This window comes from Castor canadensis, chromosome 9, assembly GCF_047511655.1.
Source record: "Castor canadensis chromosome 9, mCasCan1.hap1v2, whole genome shotgun sequence".
NCBI classification, from domain to species: domain Eukaryota; kingdom Metazoa; phylum Chordata; class Mammalia; order Rodentia; family Castoridae; genus Castor; species Castor canadensis.
In genome coordinates, this window is record NC_133394.1 from 110,783,342 (window position 1) to 110,798,168 (window position 14,827).

The following is a 14,827-nucleotide window of genomic DNA, read 5'->3' on the forward strand; positions in this document are numbered from 1 at the left end:
CTTAATCTAGCTGTGAAATTAAAAGAGCTCTAAAAAAATTAAGTCCGTAAATATGTTTCCATGTCCAAGGTCCACTCTCAAGATTGTGACTAAATTGCTCTGGGGTGGGACTTGGGGGTTGAGAACCACTGGCCAGAAGCTATGTCAGATGAAGCTATGTCAGATATGTACCATGAGAGAAGGACAAGGACTCTGGTTCTAAGTGGCCTGAAAATGAACTCCAAACTCCACAATTTATCAGCTTCTCCATCCTCCACAAGTCATTTCAAATCGCTGCACCTTGTGCTAGACTGTATAGCTCAATAGTAGAATGCTTACCTAGGATATGCAAGGCTGAGTTTGATCCCCAGCACTGCAAAAAAAAAAAAAAATGAATACACAAATCAATCTCTGAGCCTTCCTTTAGCAATTAAAGTGCTAATAATTCCTACCTCTAAGAATTAGAGAAACCATATTCAAAACTCCTTGTATATAATAGACCCTCAATGAAATGTATGTACATATTAATTCCTTCCTACAGCTTGTTGTAGAGTAATGGTTAACACTGTTCTAAACGTGTAGCAGTGGGCCTGACGGTGTATACCTGTAATTCCAGCTACTTGGGAGGCTGAGGCAGGAGGATCATGAGTTTGAGACCAGATGATCGACAGATGATAGATAGATAGATAGATAAGACAAGATTGTCTTCTTGGTACCTAGGAAGGAGGTGGCTTTGTCTCTGCATGCAAGGAAGTTGCTTAGCAACTCCACCCTCTCTCCTCTGAAAATTAACATCCCAGACCCTGGCTTTTCATTGAGGCGACATAAAACAAGCAACATTTGTGTCTGCAACTAGAGACCAGGAGGCAGCCGTTCTGCCACAAGGCAATTGACACTGAAGTCAGTAACTGCTCCTGAATAAGAATGCTGTGTCTACAGAAAACTATGAGTGGCAAAAACACCAGGAAAACATCACATGACTGTGGGGCAAGCATACGTTGCCTTTTTCAGGCACATTTGTATGTGAGGAATAAAACATCTGATCGTGCTCAAAAGACAAGGAAAATAGATCTCCACTTTTTTATTAGCAAAATAATAGTATCCAATTTCCCCATTACATACATGCTTCTTGGCTTTGGCCCTTTTCCCAACCAAATCCGGAACTTGACCCTTTCCCAACCAAATCTGGAACTGAATTGAAAATGCAATGATATGAAGCTGAGAGCATATAAAGTCTGACTCAACTTAAGCCAAGTTTGTGTATACCATAAGTGTGCTGCAATTATAGACTGAACCACCATGGAAGAGAAAATAGCAAATTTTAATTAGGATAATTATCTGACAATTTAAACTTACAGAAATGTTAATAAGCCTAGGTCCCTACCTTAAAAAACAACAACAACAAGATGTGAGCCAGGCATGGTAGTACATGCCTATAATCCTAGCTATTCCAGAAGTAGAGATTGGGAGATTATGGTTAGAGGCCAGCCAGGACAAAAAGTTAGTGAGACCCCCATCTCAACAAACAAGCTTGGCATGGTGATCCACATTGTAATTCCAGCTACAAAGGAGACATAGGTATGAGGATAGCATCCAAGGCCCATCCAGGAAAAAAGTGTTAGACCCCATCCACAGAATAACTAAAGCCAAAAAGGGGTGGGGGTCATGGCTTGAGTGATAGAGCACCTGCTTGGCAAGCATGAGGCCCTAAGTTCAAACCCTAGTAACTGCTGAGGAAGGAAGGAAGGAGAGAGAGACAGAAGGAGAAAGGGAGGGAGCAGAGGAGAGAGGGAGGGAAGGAGAGAGGGAAGGAAGGAAAGCCAGACAAAATATGGGAGGAAATTCCAACATGAGAATCAACAAATTAAGTTAATACAAGCTATTACAAGACAAATAAATATAAATATCTACATGTATATATATTGTAACAAAGGACCCTGGTTCATGAATTGACCTGTTGATTTTTCTTGGCTCTGAACATGACCTCACACTTGTTCATTATCTTTGATAATAGAGGTCTTCAAACTACAGCCCATGAGTCAAACACGGCCTACCATCTGTTTTGTAAATAAAGTTTTATCGAAACAAAGCCATCCTCATTTATTTACATATTACCTATGGCCTCTTTCATATTCACCAGCAGAATTGTGTAGTTGAGAGACACTGTAGCCCACAAAGTTGAAAATATTACTATCTGGCCCTTTACAAAGCTTGCCAATCCCTACTCTATAGAAACATGGCCTGACGTTTCCCCACCATAAATACTTAGACTAAACCTGACATTTGAGTAGAATGCATTAAGTATGTGTTTGAAGATATATGCTTTACATGGAGGACATGGAATATGTGTTTATTATTGTTCCATACCATTTGGAAAAATTACTAAATAAAAGTAGCTTATACTACTAAATATTTTTATATAGATAAGTTACTCTAAAAGTAAAGACTTCATTTTAGTCTTCATTAGTAATTGCTAGGTGGTTAGTTATTTTTACCTACCAGTGAAACTTGGAAAAGAAATACAATTCATGTTATTTGTTATTTTATCTGGAGATAAAATGCAAAAGGAAATGGAACTGGTATGTTTAATTCAACTCAGCACTTTCTAACAGAAATGAAATAGTGTCAATTACATGCACTGCAGTTGTTTTAAAGCAAACTGAAACATAAAATGTACACAATTTAATTAAAGCATAAAAAGAAATGAGGTATCAATAGTAAAAGAGTGAGAACAGCAGTGTCGGGATAGCAATCTTATTCATGCATCTCAATTTACTGCATCCACAATTGTGTGGGTTTTAAACAGTCATTAATGGGAATCCAGTTAAAACAGAGTAACAAAGAAGGAGAAAAAACAATTTAAAGAAGTGACATTTTTCTTTTTTTGCATTAGCCATCTTCTAGAGAAGGGGCCATTAAAATTTTAAATCTGTTTTTAATCAAAGCTTAGCAGTCTACTACTTAATTGAAAACAACAACAGATGTCCTATATCAAAACATCTTTCATAGCAGTAAGTCAAGGTCTGAGGAGTTACGTAATGGGATAATTGTTGCTTTGTGAAGGCAACAGCAATTCATACATATTTGTGACACTAAAACACACCGGTTTGGAGGCTGGCCCGAGTTCTGTTGGCTGCTTTCTGTTTGTGTGGTCCAAGCAAAGATGGTTTTTTCAAATACTGAACAGCCCTTGGCCTGAAGCTAACCGGGGGGAGATGTATAGAGAAATCGTTCATTCGTGCAGACATTCATGCACCTACTGAGTTGAGTGCTAGAAACACGCAGTGCCAAGTCAGTTTTCAAATTGAGTTGAGTTGTTGTCTTTGAGCCCTCACAGACTGGTGACTGGATTCAGTGCACTAAAGCCGAGGTGGAGGATGCACAGAGGAGGTGCCTGGCATGAGGATTAGAAAAGACTCTTCCAGCTGGGAGATGGCTGTGCAGAGGCCTGTAGATGAAGGAGGATGCTTATGAGGGCCAGAACAGAGTGCCTTCGCCTTTTCACAAAGGTTTTTTGCTTCCCATCAGCCCTGGGTGGGTTTTAAATAGACTCTACAAGAGAACAGGACAGCCAGATTCCAAATGAGCCCAGTCAGAGTTTATTTTTTCCTCCTACCCTAAAAGCCCCCAGGGAAAGAAAAGAGGTCTGGCAAAGGTGGGTATGACTGGCCTGATGGATGGATTGGAAAAGGCTGAAGGCTGGGATTTATTGGGCTCCCTGGAATGAAGGAAGGGAGGAAGGAAGCACAGACTGGTTTGTGGACATGTACGTGAAGGACATCACAAAGCACAAATGAAAGCAGTCCAAGTGTCAGCCAAACCCAGGCAGCCCGGCAAGAACTGAGCTTCTGAGCAGACAGCATGCAGACGCCTACAAGCGTGGGAGTGGCAGCATCGGACAGGATTCCAGGCTTGGCAGGGGTTCATGCAAGAAGAAGGTTCCCAGAAAGGAAAGGGGTAGAAGGTTCTGCTAGTAAAGAAAACGGGTCTTGGGATGAGGTGGATGCTCGATTTCTCCAGGGAATCTTCCAGAAAGAAGAAATACCACATAAGAACTCAAGAGAGGATGGTTCTTTCAGAGGCTGGAAGCTATTGGGTTTGGCAGACCAGGGAGGTCAAGTTGGGAAGGATAGAATGATGGAACTGAGGACAGGTTTTTTAAAGCCTTGATTTAAATAACTGTAAGAATTCTTCTTAAACTACAGGTCATAAATCAATAGTATTCATCTGGGTATTGTTAAAATAAAAAACACAGAGCCAAATCTGTAAGAAAAGAACTTGAGGAGTGGGGAATGAAACACAAAAATAGAATTGCAATTGCAGTTTGAGACATACATGCACAGGCCAGGGTCGACTCTGGTGTGGCTAAGAACAAAAGAAAGATTGTGGTTTAATTAAGACAGAGAAATTATTTTGAAAGAAATTTCATTGGCATGGGCAGTGGATTGCAGAAGCTGGCAAGCTCTGACTGGGGAGTGGCAGCAGTCACCATGTAAAAATAAAGTCATAGCCACAGGCGCTTGCAAAGTAAAATTCATCTTAAAGTTATGGCAGGCTGTTACACTGGATTGGCTTTAGGAGAGAGTTCCTGGAGCAGACACCCATCTAAATAAACTCTCAAATGGCCAGAACTGCCTCAGGAGGCCTAGGTTAAGACTGTGTCATGTTTCTGATTGGTTTGAGGCAGTTATAACCAGACATCTCTTTTATTTAGTCCTCAATGAGATGCTTCTCACAAACACTACTGGTATAGAACTACTCTAAGAATGTGACCAGGAAAGATTTCAAAGGATGGCAAGATGGTTTCTGAGAGGCACACAAAGCTGGAAAGTGTCTCTTCCCCACATTAAGCCAATTTCCTGGACTCAGGGGTGTCTGTCACTGTATCTCAATGGCTAAAGAAGTAGAAGGGTTTCCCAGACAGGAATCACTGCCACACATAGCCCCTTCTAACGCTATGCTGAACGCCTCCTAGGACACATCCGTTGGGTCTATATCCCTCCCTTGGGGCTGTCCTGGCCTCCTCTTAGTAAGGCATAATATATTCAAATGGCCTGCAGGAATGCCAGTGAAAACAATCAAAAAAGAAGAGGCACTAAATTCTAGTGATCAACACTTCTCTTTAAAAGCAAGCATTTTAGCAAACATTGGTACTATGAGAAGGCACTACTGAGGGAGGTGTCTTGGCATTAAGGAATTTAGATGAGGAGCTTGACAGTGCAAAAGTTGTCCGAATCAAAATGGCATCACTTGGGTGAAGCCCTACCCAAAAAATAAAAGAGAAAGTCAGGAAATTGTGCAAGAGGGGGGGTCTCATGACTGAAGACAAGAATTATCACAAAAGACTGCTAGAATCACAGGCTTGCACAAACCCACTGTAAATACACACACACACACACACACACACACACACACACAATACTTCTGCAACAACTAACTGCTTAATCTTAGACTGATGTCACCCTGTGATTGTTCCTTGTAGCCAAAAAAGTATTGTTCAAAAATATCTTGTGCAATCCTCACTTACCTTTGAAAACTTCCCCTTGCCTCAACCTCCTGAATAACTCACAATTGACAGTGGCACATGAGTTCCCATGCAATGTTCTGCTATTCCCAAATAAATATCATTATTCTTTAGATAGTCTCTCTGTTTGTTATTTAGGATGACAATAGCTAGAGACTGTGACAATACTGGAATTACCTTGTAATCTACCCAGGAGGCTGACACACCAGTCAGGTAGCTACACTGCAGGAACAGAAAAAGCAACATCTGTCATTCATGTATCGGTGAATCTTATTTTTAAAAAGCGAATCTTTAGCTTCTGTGAAAGGAATGTTAGTATTCCAACACTTTAACAAATTTACCACAGTGAAAGGAATGCTGTTATTCAGCCTTTTATCTTCCCAGCTGATCATGGGCTTAGAAGAGACTGAGTGGATGCTTTCAGGATAAACACAAACATTCAAAGACACTAAGCAACCCCTTCCTGGGCACCTCTCACTCTGTTAAGTTTGTGATTCATTCCCTGAACAGTTTTATTCATCCTGGTTTGCTGCTCTCTCAGGCCTCTTACAATGATGAGGAATGCATTTTTTTTTATTTTTTATTTTTCTATTTTGCCAAGGTGGGAGATTAATTCAGGGCACTGCATCATTTGCCACCAAATGATCTTATCCTTTCCCCCATAACAAAAGAAGGATAACACCTAATTATGGAACAAACCAAATGCATTGTTTTGACTCGTTGTTACAAAAATACATGCTCTCCAATTTATCTCATGGGGTGAGGGGATGTAAACGTAAAACTCTGTGTTAATTTAGAGTTGAAGTAATGAATTGTAAGCCAGGAAATGAAACTCCTAAACTCTTCACAGCCTCACAAGATAGATGCTGTTGAGTAAGGGTTAGAGTTCTAAAGCTAAATTTTCTCTGCAGCTGTGTATATTTGGAAGTTGACTGCTATTCAGTGACCTTCTGAAGTCTTCCTGATGTGAAAGGCTGTCACATAATGGTGTAGAATAGGAGGCAGAGTACAGAAACATCTTGCCTCATGATCTCCAAGAGTTCTTCAGATGGTTCTACACCCCCAATGTCTTCAAGATCAGGGCTCATGGCATGCTCCACTGTCAATTAGCTTTAAGTGTTCTCCAGAGAGTCCTCCATGTCCTCTAATACTGAATTTTATAGGCTATTCATGCCTTTTCAATTATACCATTACCTGTTTCCCTGCATAGCAGTAGCTCTTTTAAGAGAGCAGATACAGAATACTGATAAGAAATCAGTTTCTGTCGTTTATTACACAATGAGATTTTATCACTGAGGGACTTTACAAATAGGGAGAGAACAAACATCAAGGGCTTACTGAGTCACGTGTCCTGCAAGGTCTCTAAAGCAATCCTATATGCTCACTAGGAAGGTTCCCACTTCCTGCTCCAGGACTGTCCCAAAACAGCAGACTTGATTTGCAAAGAAAAGTCCCAAAGTCAAGCTCACCATCTTCCCCCAATACAAACCAGCTGAGCAGTACCTTTCCTCTGGTCCCCCACATGGAAATTTCAGTTCTCTTGATTCCAACCACAGCCAGTCACTAAGGCCTGCATATTCTGCTCCTTAAGGTCTCTCATCCATCCTTTCCCCTCTGTTTAGGGGACCATATGTTCCCATTGTCCAAGAATGGCCTCCATCCATGCCTCTTGGATCAGTACAATTATGAAGAGTGCTCCCTTCCTCTCACAGGAGTGTCCAGACATGGACAACAAATATAGTGGCCTCTAGCTCCATTTCCACTACTGCAACTTCCTCTGCATTCACGCTGATTCCTGTCTGAGTGGGGTTGTAGCTGCCCAACAAATCTTCCCTATTGTCCACTTACCTTTAAATATTTACTCGAGTGCCAATTCTGTACCAGACACAAAGTGAACAGAAGGTAGGGCTTCCCTGTAGGGTTGTGCAGTTTGCATCCTGCACAAGGGCACCCAGCTCAGGGGTGGGAGAGGCTGTGTTTCATCCCTCCCTCCCCCTCCCCTGCCAGACCAGACATGCTGGTGCAGGCTAAGCCTACCCCAAGAGGAAAAGGTGCCTTTTTCTTTGCACAAAAGCACTATCAGCTTGCCAGGTTTTGAAACCTCTGTGTGGGGATGGTGTGCAAGGCCCGGGAGCCTCCAGTGTCATCCTCGCTTCAAGTCATTGCTCCCTGTTTTCCCCATGCACACCTGACTTCAGCTACACTGGGCTTTTTCTGACTGGTGGAATGTGTCAAAGTGATTTCCACTGGTTTGGCTCCTTTCATGCACTGTTTATCTGAGTTGGGATGATCATCTAAAACCTCTAATTTACAATGGTCATTGTCATCACCAGTATCATCAAGAGATGAGGAAAAATGAAGATTAAGTTAACAGATAACTAACCTAACAGACTAAGGTAACAGTCAAATAGAACAACTTTTCTCTTGCCTAAAAATAGCACTAGGAACCACAAGTCAAACCTAAGGTGCTGTGCACCCCCACATTCTACAACCAAGGCACCAAAAATTGGAGCAGAATACACCTCAACGCTAAATGTCCCTATTACAAACAATTCAATTTCCCCACCCACACCACCACACACATATACTAGAAAAGCAGGTTGGGGTGAATGAGAGTCCAGACTCAAGATCTAAGCAAGAAGGGAGGAGCCAAGAGATTGTGATATTTGCAAGAAAAGGAGACAAGTACTTCATTCCCCAGTTAGATCTGCTGGAGAGGCAGTCCTGCATCCACCCCCGTGCTGGCCCAACATAGAGGGATACAGCAGGGACAAGGAGCACAGCACTAGTGTTCCCCTCATGCAAAGAAGTCCGCTGGCCTGAGAAGTCTTAGAAATGTCCCACCAGAAGGACACTCACCAAGTTCAAAGCCTTTTATCAAAACGTTCTGGACTGGGTTCAGGGATGGATGAGCTGCTGGGTAGAAAAGATGAGACTAAAGGGCAACTCTCTCATGTGTCTTTGGCCTTCAGTCAAAGGTCACCAGAGATGCACCTATAGTTGATTGATTGGGTTTTTTTCTTTTGAGACAGGGTCTCAATATAGCCTAGGCTGACCTTGAACTCACTATGCAGCCTAGACTAGCCTGGAACTCTGGATCCTCCTGTCTCACTCTCCTAAATGCTAGAATTACAAGTGTGTGCCACCACTCCCAGCTGACACACCTATAGTTGAATAAGTTTATTACTCATCACAGAAAGTCAAAATGGACACCATCTTAAACTATGGGGTGTCTCTGTAAAAAAGCATTAGAAAAAGCCTGTTATAGAATTTGGTAACCTATTACTACGCCTAATTTATAAGTTAAACTTTTTCACAGGAACATATGAATAGAGAAAAACACTGTACATCCAGAGTTTGGTACTATCCAAGGTTTCAAACATCCACTGAGGGTCACAGATAAGGGGGACCACTGTACCCCAGTACATCTTATCTGTAGGCAAGGCAGCTGGAGAGAGATAAAGCTGTAGTTAGTATAGCAGCAGTCTGGCTTAATGAGCAGCAGGTGCTTGGTGCTTTATGGGTGGCATGGTGGTCTTGTCTGAAGAGGATGTTCTGTGAGATTGTTTATGTCCAGCAGAACAGCATGGTCCAGCAGTGAGCATCAGCTGGGTTTGCAACGATGCTGAGGCCTCACTGTTCATGTCAGGTCAATTTGTAGTAACACTGCACTCTAGCTGTGAGGTTGGCTCTGTTCCTGGACATCAGGGGCAGCTTTTGTCTTTTCTCCTGTCCCAGTGAACCATGCAGTGAAGAGGCATTAACTGGTCCTTCAAGAAATTAACACCTGGGCTCAACAAGACAGCTAGTCTTTGCCTCACACCAATTATCCACAACAACCAATAATGAAAGGTTATAAATAGCCAGATTCGTAGATGTAGCATTTATCCCCTCCCCCAGTTCTCCTTAACCCTAGCCTTGAGAGTAGGCAGGGAAGATCTGAAGGAAGAAGGGGAAAGGGAAGAGAAAGAACACTCTGAGCTTCTCCTCTCTAACGTCACTGAACTAGCTGGTTATGGGGTATATGTATTAGTTTGTTATTGCTGCTGTAACAAAATACCACATGACAAATTTATTTTGACACAATCTTGGAAGCTGGAAATCCAAGATCAAGGTGTGTCAGGTTTGGTTTCTCCTGAGGCCTCCCTCCCTGGCCTTCTCACGGTGTCCTCACTGACCTTTCCCCTGTGTGTACACACATCTCAGGAATCTCAGGAATCTCCTCTTTCTTCTTCAAAAAGTCTCTGTTCGTATTGGATTAGAGCCCTACCCTAATGCTCTCATTTTAACTTCATCATCTCTTTAAAGACTCTGCCTCCAAAAACAGTCATATTTTGAAGTGCTAGCGTTTAGGGCTTCAACACATTGGCTTTAGGAAAGTAAGAGACATGGTTCAACTCAGGTCTATTTTTAGTTTCTGTTTCTTCTGGAGTCTGTCAGTAGCTGGTGCATGCATAAAAGGCTGAGCATGTAGACAGAGAGCAAGAAGGTGGCCATCTATAAGCCGAGGAGAGAGGTCTGGAACAGAACTTTCCCTTGTGGCCCTGCAAGGAAACTAACACTGCTGGCACCTTGATCTTGGGCTCCTAGCTCCCAGGACTGTGAGAAACGCATTTCTGTTCTTTAAGCCACCCAGTCTGCAGTGCTTTGTTATCGTAGCCCCAGCAAACTAACACAGACCCATGATAAGTACAGAGACTGGGAACTGGACATGGTGGTTCATACCTAAAATGCCAGCACTAGGGAGGCAGAGGCAGAAGGATTCCAAACTCAAGGTCAACCTGGGGTACATAGTGAAACCCATCTCAAAAACAAGAGACAGCGAGAGAGAGAGACAGATTAAAAATGAATTAGTAACCATAAACTTCCCACAAAGAAAAGCCGAGACCTAGATGGCTTTACTAGATAAGGCTACCAAATATTTAAAGAAGAATTAATACCAATTCTTCACAAATGCTTCCCAAAAAATGGAAGACCCGGAACACCTCCTAACTCACTATCCTATGCCACTATTACTGTGACACCAAAACCAGACAAAGACATCACAAGAAAACTAGAAACCAGTACCTCTTATATTGATACAAGAATCTTCAACAAAATATTAGCAAATCAACTCCAGAAACATACAAAAAGGGGTACACACTATGACCAAGTTGGATTTATCCCAGGAATGCAAGTGTGATTTAACATTCAAAAATAAAGTAATGGAATACAGCCTATAAACAGAGTAAGATGCATCTTTAGTTATCATCTCAAAAAATGCAGAACTGGTATTTGACAACATTCAACATCCCTTCATGATAAAAATGCTCACCAAACGGGGGATAGAAAGCAATTTCCTCAAGCTGTTAAAACCAACTGTGAAAAACCTGCCCCTAACCTCATACTCAATGGAGAAATACTAAAACTTTCCATCTAAAGTTGAAACCATGACAAGGATGTCCATGTTACCTGCTTCTATTCAACAAAGTCCTGGAGGAGCTAACCACGGCAATTATGCAAGAAAAAGAAAGAAAAGGCCCCGGATTAAGAAGAGGCAAACTTGTTTCTATTTGCAGATGCCACGATCCTGTCTCCACATCCGGGACCTCACCTCCTAAAATTGAAGCTGAGAAGGTACATCTCTCTGGAAGGAAGTTGTCAATTTTCTCTTTAAAGGCTCCATTTCCTTCCTTTTCTCCTTTCTTTGAATAATCACATCTCTTTCTGTTTTCAAGTCCTCTGCTTGACAGGCACTATCACAGGCTAGATGTCCCTTCAGCAAAGGGAATCCTGATTGCTAGTTTTGCTTGCTGAGCAGCCAGGGCCCCCCAGAGGGACCTGACTGTTCCAATGCTTGCACTGTCTTCACACACTGAGGGACAGCTCCACAGCAGAGCAGCCCGTGCCAATCTCTCTCTCTCTCTCTCTTTCTCTCTCTCTCTCTCTCTCTCTCTCTCTCTCTCTCACACACACACACACACACACACACACACACAGAGCCTGGCCTCCAGGAGAGCACCTTTATTAGTTATCTTCCTTTCCTACTCACCGCCTACCTGTCCCACCCCAAACAGATCCTATTGTGACCTTGCAGGGCAGGTAAACTGCTCAAGGGCCACATCTGGAGACTCTGAAGCTATGAGGGGTAATCACAATAGTCATATTCCACAGAGGTAGAATCAGCTTAGTGGATTTTGATCAGTGAATAAATAAAACTGAACTCAAACAGTAAATAGCACACTGTCTGCATGTGGCCTGATTAGGGCTGTGTAGTGAGTTGTGCAAACTGCATTTCTTACTAGGGAACAAAGGCAAGAATATTTAGGAAGACTTTGCTCTAAAGACTTTTCATTGTTTTTCAAACAACTGTCATGTCAATGGCCTTTCAAAAAGGTGCCACCTTTCTAGAATATGCTACAGAGCAGTGTCATGTTTTCTGGATGGGAGAGTGTTTGCCACCCCCATCCTCGGGGTTTTAATTATTCAATTTTCAAAAAGTTTACAATGATGATCCTAGAAGACCCCAGAGGCATACATTACTGATAGAATTGTGAACTTTAGTTCTTGCTTTCAGTTAGCAATCCTATAAATCCTTGCATTTATGCCAAGAGAAAATGAACTAAAATGTGACATGCAGAATGATACACACTACAGTGTTATGGATGCAGTTTCAAAATGGACACAATTAGCGGGATGCCTGTGGCTCACACCTGTAACCCTAGCTACTGTGGAGGCAGCAATCAGGAGGATCTCAGTTCGAGACCAGCCCAGGGTAATAGTTCCCTAGACCCTATCTCGAAAAAACCCAACACAAAAAGGGGCTGGCGGAGTGGCTCAAGTGGTAGAGTGCCTGCCTAAGCAACGCATGAGCTCTTGAGTTTAAACCCCAGTAACGCCGCCCCCCCCAAAAAAAAGGACACAACTTTGGTGCCTGCATAGGAAGTGATAAGGGCCAATATTGTTGAGGAAAGCCTTTGATGAGTTTGCGAACACCTCACAAAGAGATTGAGGAATCCTTTATATAAAAAAACCTACGGGAATGATGGTAAAGATAGCGGGTGTGGGATGGCTCAAGGTGTCTCGGTGGTACCTTCACTGAGGAGCTGGGATCCCTGCTACTCCGGCTGCACAGAGGTTTGATGGAAATCCAACACAGTGGAGTACAAACTTGGGGCTGGGAGCGCGAGGCCCTGAGTTCAAACCCCAGGGCAGCGCGAAAAACAAACAACAAAAAAAACCCAAAAACTTAAGACAATGACCCGGCTTTTACGAGGATTCCTGTCTCACGCAGCAAAGATTTGTCCTCACTGCCTGGCACCCAAGCCACACCTGGCTTGTGACCAAAGGGGACGCAAAATACACCTTTCTTTCAAATGTCTTAAAAGAGCTTCCCAAACTAAAGCGTAATCACTACTCCAAGTCCCAGGTCCACGGAGAATTGAACCCGTGAACCGCTAGGCCGACTGAAGGTCGTGGACGTTATCAGAAAGTAGAAGTATGAGCTATGATCTATTGTAAGAACTTTTGTAAATGTCACAATGTACCCCTAGTACAACAATAATTTTTTAAAAAAAAGAAGTGTCCGGAGCAGTAAGGAGAGCCCCCGAGGATGAAGGGGACGCAGTCACTGCGGGGCGATCCCTGAAGGGCTGGGGGTTCCCGCGGGGCTGGGGGCCGAGGGCTGAGCCGGAGCCGGCGGGGTGCGCGGCCAAGTTCGGCACGCGGGGCGGGCGGGGCGGCCGCGTCTCACCGCCCCGGGGAGGGAGGGGTTCGGCGGCCTGGCCGGGCGGGGCTGCGGGTTTAAGGCTCGGGGCGGCCCGGTCCGCGCGTTCACTCGCGCTCCCGCCGCCGCCACCACCACCGCCACCGCCACCACCCACCCCGCCATGGAGCGGCCGCCGCTGCGCGCCCTGCTCCTCGGCGCCGCCGGGCTGCTGCTCCTGCTCCTGCCCCTCTCCTCTTCCTCCTCTTCGGACGCCTGCGGCCCCTGCGAGCCCGCCGCCTGCCCGGCGCTGCCCCCGCAGGGCTGCCCGCTGGGCGAGACCCGCGACGCGTGCGGCTGCTGCCCGGTGTGCGCCCGCGGCGAGGGCGAGGCGTGCGGGGGCGGCGGCGCCGGCAGGGGGCACTGCGCGCCGGGCATGGAGTGCGTGAAGAGCCGCAAGAGGCGGAAGGGTAAGGCGGGGGCAGCAGCCGGCGGCGCGGTGGTGAGCGGCGTGTGCGTGTGCAAGAGCCGCTACCCCGTGTGCGGCAGCGACGGCCACACCTACGCCAGCGGCTGCCAGCTGCGCGCCGCCAGCCTGCGCGCCGAGAGCCGCGGCGACAAGGCCATCACCCAGGTCAGCAAGGGGACCTGCGAGCAAGGTGGGCACCAGCGCTTCCTCTGTGCGCGCGACCCGCTACCCGCCCCTCCTGCCACCCGCGACCCTGGGGACAGGTGGGAGGGGAGGCCAGGAGCCAGGACCACGCCTCCCTGCCTCTCTCGCGCTGCTCTTGTTTTGAGTTTGGTGCGTGCGCTAGGAAAGTGAGAAGCCGCAGGACCGGGTGTATCTGTAGAAAAGCCTCAGCCTCCTCCACCCCAAAGCTCACGCAGCTGTGAATAGTCACAGGGTCAAGTCCAGTCGCAAGAGCGGGAAACCAGAGATTCATTTTCTCCTCTCTTTCTGGACTGGGGGATGTGGAGGGGGCGGAGCTGATGATGATGAAAGGGAGGGAGTGTCACAAAGTTGTTTGTTTCTTCTTTAATTGACTCGATTGCAAGAATTTTTAAATTGTGTTTTATAATTTTTAATATTCACTTGCTAAAATTTACCAATTCTCAGTTATCTAGCTAGCTAATTATATTTGTGGGCAAAAATCAAATACAAACTTTGAAGAATCTCTTAACAGTGTAATTTATGTTGTGAACTTTGTGACTTTTTTTTTCCCTCTTGGTTTTTTTTTGGTTTGGTTTTTGGTTTTTTTGCTTAACTTGCCCCTAGTATGCCCCGTTCAGCGGGAATGCCTTTACGAAGTCTTGTTTATTTTATTCCATACATGTCCAAACTTGCCATAAATGAAATGGGGAAAATAAAATTCCGACTTGCAAAAAAAAAAAATCCTGAAATAACATTTTCCATCAGCAGTATTTTCAAGGGAAAGTTAGAAATCCAGTGTTGGCAGCTGCTCTCCTGGGCCCAGCCAAGGTAGAAAGGGGAAAGGGGAGGGCCGGCAAGGCTACTGAGATGAAAGACGCTATTGCTTCTTTCGCACAGTTCATACTTCCTCCAACATTTCCAAGTAACAATTCTTTCTTTAGCACTTTTCCCAGAAGTCCATATTCTAATAGGCTGTGTGTCATTCATT

General features: G+C 44.6%; 1 protein-coding gene across 1 annotated transcript in view; it reads left to right on the forward strand.

Moving 5' to 3' along the window:
* Positions 1 to 13,309: 13,309 nt before the first annotated feature.
* The window catches only part of Igfbp7 (insulin like growth factor binding protein 7), a 61,723-nt gene continuing 60,205 nt past the window's right edge, over positions 13,310 to 14,827 (forward strand). Inside the window, exon 1 of the mRNA XM_020171812.2 lies at positions 13,310 to 13,846. Coding sequence (XP_020027401.1) covers positions 13,372 to 13,846 — 475 coding nt within the window. The 5' untranslated portion in view covers positions 13,310 to 13,371. The remainder of the gene's footprint in view (positions 13,847 to 14,827) is intronic.